The following is a 20,664-nucleotide window of genomic DNA, read 5'->3' on the forward strand; positions in this document are numbered from 1 at the left end:
CACCCCAAGCCCTTAGTGAGTGACTTCCTCCCAGGACCCCCTGCAGTTTGCATCATAGGAAAACATTGATATGGATGATGCCATCATCTACAATGTAGATAGATGATACAGAGTTATGATGCAGTTATGGGGGTCCTTGAAATTTACAGGTTTGAGAACCGATGCATGTAGAGAGTAGACCAATGCACGTAGATTCTACACGCACCTGGAGAGGCAGTGTAGCACTGTGAGTCATGTTCTTCAACAACCAAGTGGAATACTGCTTAGATTACAGACTATACCTCACCAGAAGACCTCATTATGTCAGACTGCAGGACAGTATCTTTATCTGCCTATCGTAGCCTCAACTGCCAGTGGTATGGTACCAGTTCCTAAACTGCACATCTCTACCTTTCTATAAAATCCTCATTGGCATCTGTGAACAATCTGGTGTTGAGGGAGAAACACTCAGAGAGCAAGGTTTTAGAGTGGAATTGAATAAGGTGCTCTATTGATATTGCCCTATAGGGGTCAACATGGATTCCATATCCCCAAATAAAACACAATGTGTATACAGGCATTTCTTTTAGGCAGGGTTAGATAATAGTGACTGAATTCAATTGACATAAAAACCTTTACTTTTTGGTGTATATATATAAATAAAAATCACACCCATGTGAAGTGAGGGGCGCTCTTAGTCTTATCATCGTTCATCATCATACATGATCTCATACTGGCCAATCAGAATGCCTGTTGCCACAAATGTATGTCATATTTGGCGGACATTTGACCTAATTTCTACTTTCATTGTCGATGGCAAATATGAGACAAGATGACGTACATCTTCCCTTCATTGTCAATGGCATTTAATGTTTGTGTTGTGGACAATTTGTGGGGACAAAACCTGTCATGAGCACATGCCATGAGTCTAGCTGCCTGACTCATAAGCTGCACCATCCAGAAGGACCTCTCCGACTATTCAGATCATAGGCTTCACTTCTCCCTCTATCTCATCTCTTCACCACCTACAGTCAAATTCTGTACTAACCATAATCCAACAACAAAAAAATCTTTTGCGGGGTCCCTGCCACAAAGTCTCAAATGAGGTCTGCAGTGCTGCCTATTGCAATTTGGGGTCCACTGCACTATACAAACCATAAAGGCTCATTCATAGTGCAAGTTATAAATCATATATTTGACAAATTGGCATCCTTATCTAACAAACTACATACACCTGAAAACAAAAAGACAAATAAAATTGCCTGGTTCCAATTTCGTAATGCATGATCTACAGAAAGGACTGAGGACGCTTTCAAAACGAAGACACATGCAGATAACCAGTGGAGAATCTAAAACAAAACAAAAAACACAACACCATCAGATCAAGGCAAACACAGCACACCAGGCACTGTAATTGAGGAATCAATTGATTCAAGAAAAGGTCTGTCTCTAAATACATTTCAGGTTTGGACACTATTTTAATTTGATCTACACAGGAGAGGGAACTCATACAGGATATACAGGACAAACAAGTGAAATTGCAAGTGATTAAACAAAAAACATGAATTGGAACACAATAACATTGGAATTGGAACACAACAATGTTGATAAAGTACCTTTGTGAGTTTGCTCTCCTGATTTGGATAACATTGATATCCTCACCTGATAATGTATTTTCTGCTTACTAAAGAGCTGGAGTGACAGGGAGACAGACTCCTGTTAATACCGAACAAAACTCTCTATACAAAACTCTGTGTATGATTATTGATTACTAATTAGAATATTATAGAGAAAAAAAACAAAAAAATGTTTAATTATTTTTACACCACCTTCAAGCTTCTGCTCTAGAGTGAGGAACGTTTTAGCCATGCAGTCCCTTTTCTCCAAGCAGTTCCTTCTTCTCCTCATGCCGGCTGTGCTTCTACTCTGCAGAGGAAGCGTCCTCCAGAACCACTAGAAGGCAAAGGCAAGGCGGGAAGGGGAATGTTTATTTGTATAGCATGTTTAAACAAGGCAAGGCAATTCAGTGTTTTACATATACATTAAGCATTGATACATTAAGACACAGGGCATTAGGATAGACAGTGTAAAATAAACATTATAGAGGACATGATTTGAAGACATACAAAAATAAAAATAAGTTAAAATAAAATAGAGAAGTGTAGAAGTGTAGAAGAGGAAGAGAATCACCTATAGGTCTAGAATATACAGATCAGACCTGTGTAAGATCATTATTTATGGTTGTTACTTTGGGAATTGATCAATCTCTTGCTCATCTGTTGAGGCTGACACCGCTCTGAAGTCTAGCCTCAAGTTCCCAGACGAGCATCTCCTGCATAGCATTCAGCTTCTGCTTTTGTGTAGGATTCATTGTAGGCCCAGCTGTCTGGCACTCCTGCTTCCCTCCTGTAAACCTGACCCAAGAGCAGATACATAAGCAGGCATCCCACTTCAACGACAAGAGGACGGCATCTAAGAGAGCCCGGGACCTCAGCATTCAGCTGAAAATCCTTTTAAACGCAACCATCTGTTTGAACTCAAAGTGTACAAATTAATCTGCCCGCAGTCTCTCCTCTCTCTTGTTGTCTCTGTTCTGTATTAGAGACCCTATTATATTAATGGGTACAAGTTGTACTCTGATAATGGGTATAGGCTACAATGGGTATTGCTATTGCATAACCGTTCCAGAGTGGGTCAGTGACAAATGTCATACATTTTAATTATGTACCTTTGAATGTTCTATAATGCGTTCTCATCTGGCCTTTTAAGCACGGCACTGCATTTCATTGTAACAGGGTCCGCTATGAGCTGCACCTCAACTACGGTAAAGAGTGAAATGACCTGACAAACAGAGGGTTGCTGCGGGTCCTCATCTGACGCCCAGACGAGTGTCAGCTCAGATTTCTTCCCTACCTTGTGATGCTGGATCTCCAGGCCCGGCAGAGACTTGAGGTAGATGCGTTTCTGAACACCATAGCGGAGAACCATTATGTCAAAGGAATGGTCCAGTACTCCCATCACCATGGCCTCGGAGTCCAGAGGACCACACTCCTTGACTAACACACCGAAGAACAGCTCTGTGCTGAGGTCCTGGGCTCTCTTAGAGGCCGCCCTCTTGTCGTTGCAATGGGATGCCTGCTTATGTATCCGCTCTCTGGTCAGCTTTACAGGTGGGCCGCAACCCAGGGAGGCAGCCAGTAGCCTGTGTACAATGACGTCAGCGTATCGGCGGATGGGCGAGGTGAAGTGAGTGTAGAATGGAACGTTGAGGGCGTAGTGCTTAAAACGAGACTCCTCCTGCTGAACGCCAGTGCAGAAGTACTCTGCCATTTGCATTGGTCTGGAACACATGTTGGTGAGGACCTCCTTCCTGGCACTGGAATACTCATCATCGCTGAAGATGGCAAGGAGGCTACTGTGTAGAGCTCCGGCGGAGGAGAAGTCGATGTCGAGGCCCATTTGGTCACAGAACTCCTGTAACTCTGCCACCATCTTGGCCTGGGGTGGAGGGTGGCATCTGAGCAGGGCCAGCTCTCGGAAGGAGCGGTAGATCTGTTGGGCTGTGGCTATATTGGCCAGTAACATGAACTCCTCCACCAGCTCGTTGCTCTCTCTGTACTGGTAAACATGGCAGCTCTGTGGCATCATGGTTTCTTCGTCCAAGGTGAACGAGAGCTTCAGCCGGTCCAGTCGGAGAGCTCCTTCTTGGAAGCGCTGAGCTCTGAGGTTCTTGGCTATGGAGTGCAAGTTGAGCACAGCATGTTGGATCTCCTCAATGGTGTGCTCAGGGGCCACGGGAGGCAGCTCCTCGGGGGAAAACAGCTTGTCTGGTGCCTCGATCATGCACTGTGCGTGGTCATAGCTCAGCTTCACGCAGGAGCGGATCACGGAACGGTCAAAACACTCGTTCAGTATCTTCCCCTGTGGTGTGATGGTCCAGATGACTGAGAATGTAAGTCTGTCGGTGAGAGGGTTCAGACTGCACAGCTCCTCACACAGCAGCCTGGGCAACATGGGGATCACCTTTTGGACCATGTATACACTGGTGGCTCTCTGGCTGGCCATCAAGTCCAGAGCATTGCCCTCTTTCACAAAGTAACTCACGTCAGCAATGTGGACTCCAACCTCAAAATTACCATCCGGGAGTGGTTTACAAGACAATGCATCATCCAGGTCTCTAGCTGTATCGGGGTCAATGGTGAATATACACTCATTCCTCAGATCTCTCCTCTTGCTAAACTCCTCAGGTGGGATGGTCCAGGGTAGATTATTGGGGAGGCAGTCCTGCACGTCTTGCGAGAACTCTGAGAAATCCACATCATACTCTGTCAGGATGCCTTCTGTCTCTGGTTCGATATCCCCGGCCTGCCCCAACGTATTTGCAAGACGGCCTTCAGCTAACCAACTGTCAGCCGGCCAGTCGGTGATACGACAGATGAACAAGGTGTTGGAGTAGTCACTCGGGCGGGAGATGAAGTCGGCGGGGCAGTCGGCAAGGGGAACATTTATCCGTGGCACCCGGTGGTCCACAGGGCAGAACATGGTAAAGAACTTGTTATTGTTGTTGTGGTTGAATTTGAGGAAACCCGTAGCGGCTCTGGAGTGTTTCTGCTCGACGATGTACACCACATTGGCGGTCCTTTGGAGTATTTCTCTATTGAGTCGTGGGACAGAAGGGTCAAGGGTGTCGAATTCAACGTCATTATCCGATCTCACGACCTTCCACTTCTCCCGTGGAAGAACCTGCACCACTACTACATCACCGTTGAGTGCTCGGTTACGAGCTAAGATCCCATCAAGGAATATATCACGTGTGCCGTCCGGCGATGGAATGAAAGCCTCCTGGTACTTCCGGGGGTTGATTCTTAATGGTCCTTGAATTAGTTGTCCACTCTTTAGGCCCTGGTTTACTTCCTCAGAGGTCATGTAAGATTCAAAGATTTGCTTCCTTGGCCATTGCCCCCCTGTGCCATTATTAATATAGCCAGCGTGGAAATAAGGGGCATGGGCTGCGTGCTGCTGCTGCATGTTGTTGGCATTGACTGCAGCTCTCATCATGCCGTCCCTTCTGTTCTCCTCGTGATGCTTTGGCACGTTCTTCTTCTTTGGCCTTTTCTTCTCTTGTTCCTGGCCATTGCAGCTGACCTTCTTGGGCCATGATGCGCTGCCTTGGTGACATGGGGCACCATCCCTCGTATAGTCTCTGTGGAGGTCTTTGTTCCTCCTCTGCTGCTGCCTCTGGTGTGGTTGGGAGTCTCTTGCTCTGGGAGGGCGGGATTCCCCCACATACTCCACGTCTCCATATTGGCGACCAGTGATGGCGGATCTCCTCTCTCCACGTCGCTGCTTGTTGCCAGACACGCCATGATGCTTCCTGTCACAGTCCTGCGAGACATTTCGGTCATAATTAATGGAGCCGTTCTCCCCTCCTTTGCTGCAGTTCCTGGAGGAGAAATCATTTGAACGTGAGAAGTCGATGAAACCCTGGTCGCCCCTCCGCTGAGGTGTGTCGAGTCTGTCGGTCTCGAGTGCTGTGCTCGGTCTGTGTTCTTCCCCCTGTAATGACAACCCTTGTGCATACTGCTCCACGTATGTCTTGAACTTGATGCCATGATGCTTGCTCAAGAGCCTGGCATATTGGTCTTTCTGAGTGGTGGAATTATATTGGTCATCCTTCTGAGCAGTGGTGGAGTTGTTACCCCACTTATATCTCCTAGCCATGAATATATTCTGTCAGCAGTGATGGGAAATATATTCTGTCAGCAGTGATGGAAAAACATCCACACCGTTATGGTGTGCACACTCTGTTCTTAATCTCTCTTGGCTGGCTCTCTTTCTCTTCAGTTTGAAGTCTGTCCCTATTATCTATATATTCTAAGATTATATATATTACCCTGTATCTTTATCTCCTGTCTCATCATCTCACTGTATCTCTGCATATATAACTGCTTATATAGGCAGTCCCATTTCTGTGTGGTCTGACATCACACACAAAACAAACAAAACACTAAACTGTTGCCTTGCGTAATATGTGTAGGAGTGTAACGAAGAGGTCCTCCGTTACTTATATTTGGCACATTTATGCTTATTTTGCACACATATTGTACCAGTGTTTGATTGAAGTATTTATATTTGCACAGCATATGTACTTTAGTTAGTTGTATTTGCACACAAAGGAAAAGTCATGAGTTGAACTGGTTTATTGAAAGTATTATGAACATGGGAGTTGTTTCCTATCCGGCAGGATGGCCACTCAGCATTGGACAGTATCACCTGGGGAAACAGAGGGATGTTTGATCATGATGGGCAAGTGCAATACAGTTAAGAATGAATATGTGTCAGGGCAATAAGTACAATATATAATATGAGACTGTGTTATGGGTAATTGAATACTTACTGTTCTGTCTGTTCGGGCAAAAGAGTCCCCAGGCTATACCAGAGCACCATATATTGGTCTGGACTGGACCACAGTGAAATGGCTAGGGGGTGTTTGAGTTATGCATTGGAGCTGCTAATAATAATGGGATATGTGGTTTATCTTGCAATAGTGGGCATAATTTATATTTACTTACCGGTGTAGTGATATAGATTTATAGGCTCATGTGATGTGGGTTATGTGGGGTTCAGAAGTGTTGCATGTTTGACCGGTAATATGGTAGAGTCTGCACTGATTGTTTCAGCTGCCTATAAAAGGCTGCCAGGAAGCACACACACACACTCAGTGTTAGATCAGTGAGAGGGCATGGTGGAGCTGCACACCAACATGCCCTATTTGTTTGCTGCTTGTCATGCCATTTCCCATGCTGTACACCTTCTTTTGGGAATAAACCACGGTGTGGCTGCATTTGACCTCCTCACTCTGTGCTCATTTCCAGCCGCTTATCGGGCCAACACCACAAGGAGCCATAGTGCATAGTTGTATATGCCTTTAGTCTCATGTGCTAGTATAATTGATGGTTTGTCACTTTAATGGCACCGCACAGCTGGGACTGGGGCGCTGGCGCGCTGCCACACTGATATAACGTTTACCTGTCACTAGAGTAATGGAAGTTGGACAGAGACCTTTACATCCACGTTTAGGTATAGCTAAACCCTGGGAACTGTTGTAACCTTTACGTGTGGTGAGTGATAATGGTCAAACGTACAGCTGGAGTGAACCTGAATTAATTGCGTGCGCGTCATACAAGTGTCCTTTTAACTCTCATGTTTAGCTCCTTGCGGCGGCCTTTTAAACCGCTGCAACAATATGTATATGCATTATTTTGCAATTGACCAGACCTGTCTGGCCTATTGCATTGTTTTAAGACTGCATAAAAATAATTTAACTCCAATCTGGATAGGCCACTGAGCCTGAACAACACAGCTCTAAGTTGTCATAATGTAGCAACATTTTCACCTTGTCAGAAACAAAACAAAAGCTTAATGGCCTGCCCATACCAAGGTTATAATAGTTTGGGAGTTTTCATTATAGTTTAATTTGAATTTGTTTACTTATTTGTTTTTGTTATTCTGTTTTGTAAACATCCTTGGGTTTTAGTTCGTTTAGTTCGTTTTTAGAGCGGGTTTGCCAGTTTGTATTTAGTTATTAGTTTTAGTGTTTTCAGACCTATTCAATCCCGCACCTGTTTAGTAAGTAGCCTATTGTGTAATGCAAGAAAAGTTACAGATTAAGCATTTCTGCATGGTGCATTTCTGTAGTACCTTTGTCTGGTGCGTTTTGCAGTGTGCATCACATTCACACACACACACACACACACACACGCCGCTCTACCACCACCTGAGCCACTGCTGCAACAACATACATCTTATAATCTGCATATTATTATTTATATATTGCCTAGCTCTAACCCAATATATAACTTATTCTAAAAGTATGTCTCTTGTTCCTCCATCCTCCCCTCTCCTCCCTGTAGGAGCCATAGACGACGCCATGTTGTTGATGTTCTGGGTGATGGCTGGTCTGTCGGTTCTGGGTGTGTTGGCTCAGCGATATGGCCTCCGACCGCTCACTTTGGCTCTCATCCTGAGATCCATCTACCACCTGGGCATAGGGAACACTCTGATACTGCTGGGAACGCTCAATGTAAGAACACTTACTGTAACAACTAGAACTGGCAACGCTCAATCCAAGAACACCTATAACAACTATAAACATCTATAGGAAACAGTCTGATATACTGCTGGGAATGCTCAATGTAAGTCAACACCTAACACCTATACAGTAGGGCTGCAATTACCCATTATTTTCTTAGCCATCTATTAATCGAGTAATTAAGAGTGTTTCTTTTTATTTAATTGCTTTGTGCAACAGCCGTTTTTCAATTTTTATTATTAATTATTATTATTATAAAAAATTATTAATCAATTATTTTGGATAATAAATAGGTAGTAATCTAATATGTAATATAATGTGTTGTTCAGTTGATATTGTGAAGCGGGCAGTAATGTGTAATGGAATATGTATATGTCCAGCTGATTAACAAGGTGGTGTTTGTGGTGAGTTTGTAGACTGAACTACATTACCCATCAGGTAGTAATGTGTAGTATATATAATGTATTGTGTCCAGCTGATTAACAAGGTGGTGTTTGTGGTGTATTATATTACATATTAGATTACTACCTATTTATTATCCAAAATAATTGATTAATTATTTTTTTATAATAATAATAATTAACTTAACACTTAGAATGCTGAAAGCGTTTCTATACGCTTTATTATACACAACCGTGCTATGCGCATACCGTTTTTATACGTTTTATGGTCCAAAATACGTCTTTTTATTGATTTCTGTAGTTCAACTATATACGCGCCCGGACAACTCATAATGTAACACCGATCGGCTCTAAAAAGAGGCTGCGTCCGAATTCATTTTGTTATAGTGTCCGAATGTGTAGTGAGCATTTTTGCACCCTAACGTAGTGGACTGAAGTATCCCACAATGCACCGGGAATTGTAGGGAGCATCCGATGGTCACTACAAAAACACAGCGAAGCAAATCTGCCCCATAATGCATTGCGCAAGCTCGCTCTTGAGCGCACATGCACGCGTTCACGTGCGCTGCTTCTGCATGCATGCGCTCATTGCGCAATGCGCTCCAACTCAGAAGAGGCAGAAGTTGAACCAGCGAAAGAAATCAACACAAATGCACTTTTTAAACTTTTGTTTTCCCCTCTTTTCTTCCCTGGCGGATCTCGAAGCTACAGATCTCGAGATGATCTGTGCATTTATTTGAAATTGTTTTATTTTATTTATAATAAATCTACTCATTTGCAATAGTATTACTAATCTGATTCATTGTATCACCCAGGCCCAGCGCATGACGTTAGGAGAGCAATCAGTTGCTTGCTGTAGAATATATTTGTGAGATTCCTTATCACAAACGTAGGCTAAATGGATGCATGTGAGACACATATTAATTGTGTCCGAACATATGTTTTATTAATATTCATTAATTCCTGCCATGAAAAAATATGCTATCTAACATTATTTAATTGAATTGCGATAAATGCATTAAAACCTCATTGTGTGTATAGGCAGTCATTTATTGGACTGCGGTTTCTGTTTAAAACACCAAACGTCCGTATTGTGAGCAGAGCTTGTAGATCGGCTACTTTTGGTCTTTACCAAAAGTACCCAAGTAAAAGTATACAAGCTCACAACACGGACGTCGCGTTACTTATAGATCGGCTATTTTTGCTGTATCCCCCGCCCCAGTATTAGCGGGGGTTCATGTGGTTAATCAATCATGCTACTGATATTTTCATATGTTGTCAAGGTTGTGCACTGTTTAATATTGCTGGATAATGGATATAGCCTAATATTAATTTATTGATAATAATCATAGGCCCATTGTTATTTTAAAATAACCTTTTTATCATAGATATATAGGCCTAAATGCCTGCAAACATATTTTCATTAACCTATTTTTTCTTTATTCATTCATGAATTTAAAAATAATTTTACAAACTGTCCTTGCAGGGAGGTGACAGCCTGCAGTCACTTATTTGATACAGTCTGTTCCTAGCGGAAATTCAGCAGCAGCGTTTTGACTGGTTTCTTGTAGTCAGTTGATTCTTCATATCCAAATGAGTGAAACGGCCGGGATGATTTGTTTATTTTTCAAACAGTTCTTTATGAGGCGATCTGAAAAAACCTAATGGGGATTTCATGCAAATAAAAAGTACATGAACCCGCGGAACTACAGCGCCCTCTACCGATATTGACGTCAGAGTCGGTGCTCCCAATACAGGGAGTATTGTCCGAAATCATCACTATAGAGTCCACTAGAGTCTGGATCCCCGTATGGGGGATAGGGAGTAGGGAACAACCCTAGCAATTCGGATGCAGCCATGGGCTATAACCCATCGTTTTTTTCATTTTTTCATTTTTGTCAAATCGTCAAAACCTGTAAATGACAACACAAAAACTAAGGCACTGGTGTCGTACTTCTGGTTTACCGGAACGGGGTGCAACTCCCTGCAGTGCCCTGCTCAATGTGTTGTATTTACATGGTTCATTTTTTTCATAATTTCAAAAAACATGGGCTATAACCCATCGTTTTTTTATATTTTCATATCCTCAAAAATGATGAAAAATGATTTTTGAGGATTTGGAAAAAAGAAAAAAAAACGATGGGTTATAGCCCATCGTTTCTTTAATTTTTGATTTTTTTTTATCCTCGTTTTTCATCATTTTGGACCATGGGCTATAGCCCATATCGTACGCCTTTTTTCATCATTTTTGAGGATTTGAAAATAATGAAAAAAACTACTAGTCCTACATACTTAAACCTACCAACCCCATTCTAGCCTACTTAGGTTCATCTTACCCAGTGTTACATGTTTGCCTGAAAAATAATCTTTGAAATGTTTCATAGTTTTAGAAATATAGTGCTTTCAAATTTACAATGGGACTCAATGGCAGACATTGGCACGTCAAAAATTACTTTCACCTAGAAACTCCATTCACACTTTTTATTATTCAGCTTACTGTGGAGACACACAAAACTTTTTACTTTGAAATGTTTTATAGTTTCTGAGTTATTTAACTTAATGGAAGGTTGGATAAAGTGAGGTGGGATAGGAATAGATCAGTGGCTCTGGACCACTCGTATATTTCAGTTAAATAATGCCTGGGCTTGATATAATTTGTTGCACGTAGTATCGTGAATGAAAGCAGGCCCTTAACACTTAACAGTCATGATTTCACTTCAATCTTTTTATCAGCTATTCATTCAAATGTTGTCTTACATTTGATGGACTTTCTTCTTAGTCAGGGTGGTGGTCCCTGGTTCACAATCAGTTGGAAACCCCTGCACTAGGTTGATTCTTTCCTTTATAAATTGGATCTTTGGGGGAGTTCAGATCCCCTGTTGCCTTCTATTAATCCTATTCCTAGCAGACAAATACATTTATGTTCCTGTTACTTTTTCACAGACATTGTTGAAACTTCTCTTCCTTTCCTCTACTTGTTTAGTTGTTTACTAGCAAATCGTCATTTTAACAACTCCTAAAAGGCACTATGGTGAGCCTAGCACGGCAAGCTCGGTACCCAAAGTACAAACTCCATATTACAACCAGACATGGAGAACATGACATTGTTTTTGGAACAAATACTGTATGTCACCCAAAAAAAGAGAGGTCAGACAACCGTGACACCACTAGGGTCCACATCAGCTACGACAGTCACCGTGGCCAGATCCGGGCGATTACTTTCCCCCGAAAGATCGTGAAGCGCCGCCGTCAACGTCCCGGGCTTGTGTAGGTCACGGCGAGGTGCGGGCTGCAGAGGGAACGGGAAGCGATCCAGAGGGGCGTGCTCAATTTTGCACAGGCTGTCTTCGCTGTCACTTTGGTAGCCCGGATTGTTGCCGCCAGGCCAGGGCTCGGTTGAAACGCTGTCCGTTTGGACCGCCTTCTCCAACAACTGGGCTTTATGGATATTCCTCTCCTCCAGATCCAAGTCGTCCCCCATGCTCGGCTCCACCTGACGCAGCGGTGGAAAAAAGTATTACATTATTTTTTTACTGAAAGCACCGCTTCACCACTTTTCAACCTATCTTCATATAATTGGTCCTAGCTAATGAAATGGCACCATTTTTTTGTTTAACCACTCCAAGTAACAGCAATGTCCGTGACTAAGTGACTATGTTACTATGTTTAGAGTACCAGTAGGGGTAAAAGTGGCGCTGTTGTGCCAGAGAGAGATAGTGCTGCACTGATGCCTGCAAATGAGAGAGAGAGAGAGAGGGGGGGGGGGGGGGGCAGGCGGAGATGGGAGTTGCAACACTCAGTTCACACGGGTGTGATTTTTTTCTACTCAGCCTGCTTCTCATAGGAGGGCTGTGGGCAGTTCAGAAACCCATCCACCAGTGACATCATTGATGGGGAATCCAAGCTAATTCCTGAAAAGTTGCAATGCGAAAATGGAAGCCATTAAAAAAAAAAAGATCTGCTTAACGATGATGCAACTGGTGCCACAGTGCTCCTATGAGACACAGACCAAGTAGAACAAAATTGTGGTATTTTATCATGAACATTAGTGGACCAATTATATGAAGATAGGTTGAAAAGTGGTGAAGTAGTCCTTTAAGTAAAAGTATTAATACTGCAGTGTAGAAGTAAAAAGTCCTCAATTTAACATTTAATTGAGTAAAAGCATACAAAAGTATTGACATCAAAATGTACCAAAGTATCAAAGCCAACACAAACAGACTGAAGAACAGTTTTCTCCCCCAGGCTGTGAGACTGCTCAACAAGCCTAAATGAACATGGATCATTCCGTGGTATTATGGTCTTGTATACTACTGATCTGAGTCCTTTAAACTTTTTTTAAACTTTTATACTTAGTATTGTTATTAAAATGTTACTTTTTACTTATGTGTATTGTGGAGCATCACCCAACGAAAGCTTTTCACAATGCTGTACCTGTACATCTGTGTGACAATAAAACACCTTGAACCTTGAACCTACTTAAAGTACCCAAAGTAGAAAGTAGTCATTGTGCCGAATGTCTCGTGTAAAGTTTTCAAATGTATTCAAATGTATACAGGGCTGAAGTGGTTACTGCATGTTTGATAATAATAAACAAAATCTACAAAGTAACTATAGTAACTAAAGTGTTCAAATAATTGTAGTGGAGTAAAAGTACAATATTTGCCTCTGAGATGAAGTATTGGAAATTGGACGTACTCAAGTGATTTACAAATACTTCAAAATTGTACTTAAATGTACTGACCTTGCGGAAGGTGTGGCGGGCATAGAGGCCGATGCAGAACATCTCCACAATGACACAGTAGTGATAGATTACTGGTGGAGGAGGACAGAGAACATCACTCATTTTACCATGGATTACATTCTAATGATGTCAAAATATTCAGAAAACATGCACAAGTGCACAAAGACCTGCACACCGTCTTTGACCGAAACGCCTAAATAAAGTGTTCGTATTGTGAGTACAGACGGTGTGCGGGTCTTTATGCACGTCTCAGAGCATATCGGGTCGGGCGTACATAAGACGTTGTTGCCTAATAATGTGAAAATAAAAATGGTAAAAACCCAGAACCTATGTCATAATTTGATAACATTCTCAATGATAATATATGTAATATACATTTTTGAAATGCTCCCTAACATTTCCCATGCTCAAGGGTGTTTTTTTCAGGAGTGAAATACATGTACGTACCGTACTGTACAACCTGGCAAAGTCACTCAAGCTCCATATAATCAAACACAAAGGATACTTACAATCATCTACTGTATATACCTTTAATTGATTTGAAATATTTACTTTAATTATATATTAAGCAGTAGATAGGGTTCCAGATCATTGCCTTTAGGGTTAGCTTTGAAAGCTAGACATATACAATGTACTGTATATTTATAGGCCAAAATAAAGTCAAGACAATAGTATGTACAACTACCACCGTTCTCCACTTGATGATGACGTCCTGATCTATTCCATTCTGCTACATTCTGCTATTTTCAGACTTTCACTTTCAAGTTATTTGCATCAAAAAGCAGCTGATATCGTTGGTGTAGTATATAATATATATTTTAATCCCTTTATTTTGAGTGTTCCAATTCATATTATGCTGATAGTAGCATCTAAACTGCAGAGCATATTGTCTTTACTGCTTCACTAATATACTGTAATGAAAAATTGTGAAAATGTGGAGCAAATCTTTGAATATATACAGTATTCTTTCAGAGGGGGTCCTTGGTCCTTTTTCAGAAAACTGTTAGAATTCAGAAGCCATGGGTCAAGTACAACAGTATACTTACGCTGGGACCTAGCGATGACAGAGAAAGGCGGGGCGCAGGGTATGACCGCCAGAGAGCCCATGGTCTCCAGGATGCCACTCTGCAGGCCACACAGCACCAGCACGGCCACGATGCACACAAACTTTGCCCTGAGTCCGTAGCCGTGCAACGCCCTCCTGGTGGCCTTGTAGAAGAGCAGGTAGCCATAGAACGACAGCATGGTCGACACGCCGATGATCCCGTTCACGTACAGGTTGGGATTTACCGAATCCACCTGCAGAAATATACACAGTACAGGGACGTGCACACATAGACATCAAACTTGGGGGCTTCAGCCCCTGCCCTTTTACCCGTCTGTAAAACAACTGAGAGACTGCTCTCTCCAGACCATGAATGCAGCATTTACTACGGTGAAAGAAATGCAAAATGCCACTCTTTTCCATGCCATACTGGAAGGCAGAATTCAGGAGAATTCCTTTTTTCCGAAAGTCTCCTGAACTTGAACGCAGCATTTTGCGTTGAACAATTTTCTTTAGAAATCCATGTCGTTACACCGCATCTCCACTAAGTGTAATATATAATAACTATTTCCAGGTGGTTTACCAATCAGCTTCAATTCTATAGTGCAGTGGTTCCCAAACTTGTTCATGTCAAGGACCCCCAAATTGACACTAAATAGCCCACGGACCCACCATTTGAAAAGATATGCCAGGGACCTCCATGAGAGATGATGTTTACGGCTCTAGCAGTGATTCTCAACCCGTTTAATTTCAAGGTCCCCCAGTTTGACATGCATTAGTCTACGGACCCCCATTTAATGGCATTTCTATCTCTGGGACCCCCAATTTATATTAGTTATTTTAACTCGGGTCCATTTGGTTCCATTTGTACACTCTCTGAGTTACAGACCCATAAGGGTCCATTTGGTTTCAAACTATCATTTAACTGGGGACCCCCCGGACCCCACTTTGGGAACCACTGCTATAGTGATCTAATTCCAATCGCATCTTCTCACTTAGCTTACTTGTTTCATCACTTCCAATTTCACTTATTGTTTATCCTGTATCCAATCAGGAGTTCTCTCTCCTGATTGACAAAACAAAACCCAGGCTAGTGAAAATGTACTTATTGTTTGGTAAGGAGTTGGACAGACAGGAGATTCCGGTTACTATAAATCAATAATAATGTGGACCTACTCCTCCCGCGGGGGAAATCCAGCTATCAGCTCAAACCAAACGATCGCAGCCATCAAGAGTTAAGAGTCTTGCTCAGGGACACACATCAACATCACTGGCCTGGCTTAGAATCGTACATACCCTTAGAGTGTCCTCAGAGTTACTACAGGGGGGCACCAAATATTTGTGTGGTAGGATTTTCTTTTTTTACATTTACCACTTGAGTTGTACAAGCTCTCAAAGTGTGTATTGTTTATTTTTGGCAAAGAGATTTAGTGTTTGGTGCAGACCAAGTACGAGCAAAAGGGCAAGTTTACTAAATAAGTTTGAGTGGTTAAATGTCTGAAAATACACATTAACATGAATCCAACACAGACTGATGATAAGTCTATGAATCTTTCTATGAATAATCTGCAACACAATTTCATACAATATGTAAAAATCCATGCTTCATATCTGGGTCCTTGGCCTGAACACGTTGAAACCCCTGTTTTAGTAAAAGGTATACACTTGCCCTACGACAAAATCTAACCTCAAATGTTTTAAAGCATAACCATCCGATGCCCTCCACCTTATAAACTCCGTTCCATATTGTATTCTCTGTAGTGAAACATCTGACCATGTGTAACTAACAGTTACACGTGGCAGATGCATGTCACAAAATATTATGACGTGTTTTGTAAATGTTTCCATTAATGAGGTTACGAGTTATGCACATACATCTCCATAGTCGTACTGCTCGTCTGTCCAGAGGACCAGAGTGATGAAAAACAGGATGCTTCGAACCACAGAGAGCTGGAGAACAGCAGCCATCATCCATCCCCGACTGCTCCTGAGGAGGATGGAACATTAATAATATTGTTGTTAATAGTTTGATTGTTTGACTTTGGCGGCCCCAAGTGGCAGTGAGAGGTAACTGTTATGCCATCATCACACCAGACCACTGAAGCTCTGTCATTCTGGTATATGTAAATCCTTGAAGATTTCCCAGTATAACAGAAAGAGGTGGTCTACTCTGTACCTGTTGATGGCGATCATGGGGAGACAGCAACAGCAGCAGCAAGGGAAAGGGTCTGGACTAACTTGTTCCCCTGACAAGATGTCCAGCATGCGTGCCTTCCCACCAAAGAAGTCTGTGATGAGCCCCATAAACTTCAACAGCGAGATGGAATGGTATCTGCACAGAAATGTACAGTACATACTTCCATGTTCTTGTCCCGTGATGTCACCATGACCAATGTACTGTATAGTTGCTGCCTTTCACATAAAGCAGTGGTTCCCAAACTTCTCCATGTCAAAGACCCCCAAAATGACACTAATTAGCCTGCGGACCCCCCCATTTGAAAATATATAATATATACCAGGGACCCCCATACAAGAGCAGTGATTTTCAACCATTTTCATTTCAAGGACCACCAGTCCACCAGGCTATGGAGTGGATCCCCCCCATTTAATGGCATTTCTATCTCTGGGACCCCCAATTCAACTTGTAAAATCAATGTTAATTTAACTCTGACTCTCTGAGAGTGTACAAATGGAACCAAATTGATCCGTACACTCTCTGAGTTACAGACCCATAAGGGTCCATTTGGTTCCAAACTATCATTTAGCTGGGGACCCCATGGAACTCCCTCAAGGACCCCTGGGTGCCCCCAGACCCCACTTTGGGAACCACTGAAATAAAGAGTATATGTGTGAGGTGTGAGAAGTTTTGACAAGCTCCAATGAGAACTCACAATGAAGCGATGAAATTACACACGGACGATGAGCGGGGAATATACAGTGCTATGAGGGAGGTCAATGCAAAGACCTAAGATAAGAGAAATACAATAAATCCAAGTTATTTCAAGTAATTAATGCAAAAAAATATTATAATCATGTTACAAAGCCTTAGATTGAAAATGTCATTCATTTTGATCAGTGTAGTGCAGTGGTTTTCAACCAGTGGTCCTTGAGGGGGTTCCAGGTGGTCCCCAGATGAATGATGGAGAGTTGGTAAACAAATGGACATCTTTAACTCTTGAGACTCAAATGGACCTGTATGGGTCCATTTGGTTTCATTTTACGTTATTGTTAAACATCTGCATTACTTAATTTACAAGAAGTCTACACAATTAGAGAATGTATTTTGATCAACTTTTGCCAACACTGAATTGTGGACAAAATTGATAACAAAATATTCTTCAGTTTTTGGGTCTCTGCGAGGCTAAATCTCATCATTTAATGGTGGTCCGTGGATCAAATGCCAAATAAATAATGGGCCTTTGTTATGAAAAAGGTTGAAAACCACTGGTGTAGTGTCTGCACTGGTGTAGTGTCTGCACTCCAGTGTTGATTTCGTAGACTAAAACTATGACCTTTTTTTACTGATGAGAACTAAATGGAAACTAAATGAAAACTAAGCCATGATGACTAAAAACTAAGACTAAATTAATATATCTACAATTTCGTCAACAAATAAAAACTAGAATAAAATGTTAGGAAGGGACTAGTGGACAAGAGATCCAGTATTTTACACTTTGCATGCTGAAAATAGCAGATCTACAAGATCGGCTATTTTCAGCAAGTGAAAAATCAGTCATTAAGACTTAAGATTTAGTAAACTAAAATATTATGATAAAAATAAAACTAGACTAACGCTAATACATTCCGGGTGACTACAATGTGACTGAAACTAAATGAAAACTATTCAAGAGACGATGATCAAAATTTGGTGGCAAAATCAACAGTGCTGCATGAAGGGGAGGAGGGAGGAGGGAGGGAGAGGGCTCACGTTACCGGGTACATCCCGAGTATCCACAAGTACAGCCTCTTCCGTCTGGACGAGGTGATGTGGCGTAGGAGGAAACCCACCTCCTCCAAGAACACAGCCAGAAGAATGACAGCCAAGCCAGCGGGGATTAGGAAGAGCCACAGCTCATCCTTGATGGCTGACACAAAGCAATATGAAACACACACACACGCACGCACGCACAGACACACACACACACAAGAACGAGAACAAATCCTGTTGCCATTATTGTGTAGCTTCACCGGGTGCATGTTGTACTAATAGTCCGACAGGCATTAGTCCGGCACCCTACCCTAAACCTAACAGGAAGCCACAGGTTTAACCGGCTGCGGGTCAGTTGTAACCGGCATGTCGGGAGTCACAGGTTAGTTTTAACCTGCCATGCATGTCGGGAGTCACAGGTTAGTTTTAACCTGCCATGCATGTCGGGAGCCACAGGTTAGTTTTAACCTGCCACAGGTTGGATTTAACCTGCCACGCATGTGGAGAGCCACAGTTGAGTTTTAACCGGCCGCGGGTTAGTTGTAACCGGCCACACATGTCGGGAGCGACGGAGTTGTGGGACTAATGCCTGTCGGACTGTTAGTATGTCTAACCAACGTATGCACCCCAGCTTGCATGCATTTGGCAGTGGGGGGGGGGTACTATGGTGCGGATTGACTGAGCAGACCGGATAGGATTCGGCATAATGTATAGTTCTCTTGTCACTTTGAATACAGTTTCTCTGTCAAATTGTGGATGGAAATTCTCTCTTGCATAAAACCATAAAACAATACTTTAGTTTAAACAAGACTGGTGGACAATGGAAGAAGACTGTCTGTCCAGATTCTTTTTTTTAAAGTTTCAATTAACTAAAGGTCCTCACCCATCCAATGATTCAAAGTCTTTCTATATGAACGTGTAACATTTGGTTACACTCACACAGTTCCATCAGTATGCAGTTATACCAGAATGCAGACACAAATCTTAATGTATTAACTTTCATAGCACACATAAAATCCTGAATGTCCATTGAACTTTGCGTGGTTGAACTGTACTGCATAGTGTAGACAAAATTACCACTGAAGATCTCTGACGAGAGTGGGAGCTCAGGCCCCATCCAGCTGCAGTTGGCCCCTCTGCCCATCTTCTCAGCTCACTCTCACAGCTATCGGTACGGTGATCGCAGCAGGGCCGCACAGTAACCGCTGTGGTCTTCAGAAGAGAAAGCAAAGATATCAGGAAAACATCTCTCGGCAACGAAAGGACGACAGCTCCATTCAAGGGCTAATCGAATGACGTGAACAACAGAACCATCAAAGAAGGACCATATTTGTTTTTAAAGAAGCGTCTTGTCTCCGTCAGTTCCGTATTGACATGGGGTTTCCCTTGTATGACCAATGCCCTTCTCATAGAGGGCATTAATGATTGACTAGACAGGTAAGTGCATAGGTGGGGATCCAAGTCCATTCTGAAAGAGTGATTATGATTGCCTCTAGGAATCATGCAATCAATAAGACATTAGAATGGTAAATTGAATTTCTACGTATAACAGAGGAATGGCATTCACACCATTAAGATGAGATGGCATGATATTATTAGAGGAATGAGCCACTTAATACATTGTAGATTCTTTATTTCACCGTTCCATTTCCTCTACATAAATTGAGTCTCTCCGTGTACTCTTATTACTCTAGAAATTGCTATAATTTTCTGTTCTCCTATCCAAATTGTGAGTCAATGCAAATGACAAATGTAGTGACAAATACTCCCGAAGAGTGGGGTCTAAATTATTATTGCATAATATTTTTTAATATATTATTTGTCCTTTCCCCCCCCCCCCCCCAATGTATTTGTTATGCCAATTCCCAATGGGAACCTTGTAGCCCTGTCACTGCTAACCCCTGCTGTCATGTGGGAGGATTTTATTTGTCTCCTCTGATAGGAGGATAGAAGCATATCACAAACCAGGCATTAAGAGAGCAACCCAACAGCTCCCAGCATCTCGCCTTGAGGAACATCCAACACACACCATCCTGGCCTTCAATCCCCAGCAGGGCGGTTAGAGATGACCTCGAGGCGCCCCCCTGGATGTAATAGACCAGGACCTTAAAGCATGTAACGTGACTTTGGCACAAGCTCAACACCTTGCCCACGACACGACAGACCCAGATGGAGAGACCTGGTTGCTATGGTTGGCTCTACGTGCCTTGAAGTGCAACAAGACTGACTATTAGCTAAGAAAAAGCCTCTGATACACTCTTTTGACGTGACAGTGAAGAGGGAGTGCATAACACTGGGAAAGTGTAACGCACGGCGAGGAACACGCTATCCCTCCAGGCACTCCAGACACCACACACCACAGGACAGGCACTCTGTCACTAGACCAGTGACTCCTACAGGTTGGTCAGAGAACAGCCTTGCCGCCTGGCTCCCCACCTGCGAGTGGGAATGCCTGGCCAAGCTGGACACACCGGA

General features: G+C 42.6%; 2 protein-coding genes across 2 annotated transcripts; both read right to left on the reverse strand.

Annotated features, from left to right (window-relative positions):
* Positions 1-2,718: 2,718 nt before the first annotated feature.
* On the reverse strand, positions 2,719-5,700 carry LOC308315060 (DIS3-like exonuclease 2; the record flags this gene model as incomplete). The annotated part of the gene is made up of 1 exon (XM_080762888.1): positions 2,719-5,700. The coding sequence occupies one exon, from the start codon at positions 5,698-5,700 to the stop codon at positions 2,719-2,721; it is 2,982 nt and encodes a 993-aa protein (XP_080619014.1).
* A 5,920-nt stretch (positions 5,701-11,620) lies between these two features.
* Positions 11,621-19,359, reverse strand: LOC308315061 (organic solute transporter subunit alpha; the record flags this gene model as incomplete). The annotated part of the gene is made up of 8 exons (XM_080762889.1): positions 19,267-19,359; positions 18,195-18,346; positions 17,153-17,226; positions 16,438-16,593; positions 16,137-16,248; positions 14,263-14,515; positions 13,217-13,287; positions 11,621-11,965 (listed from the first exon to the last, which is right to left on the reverse strand). The coding sequence occupies exons 1-8, from the start codon at positions 19,331-19,333 to the stop codon at positions 11,621-11,623; spliced, it is 1,230 nt and encodes a 409-aa protein (XP_080619015.1). The 5' UTR covers positions 19,334-19,359.
* Between the last annotated feature and the right edge of the window lie 1,305 nt (positions 19,360-20,664).

Source organism: Protomyctophum bolini, assembly GCF_963924005.1.
Source record: "Protomyctophum bolini genome assembly, chromosome: 5".
NCBI lineage: Eukaryota > Metazoa > Chordata > Actinopteri > Myctophiformes > Myctophidae > Protomyctophum > Protomyctophum bolini.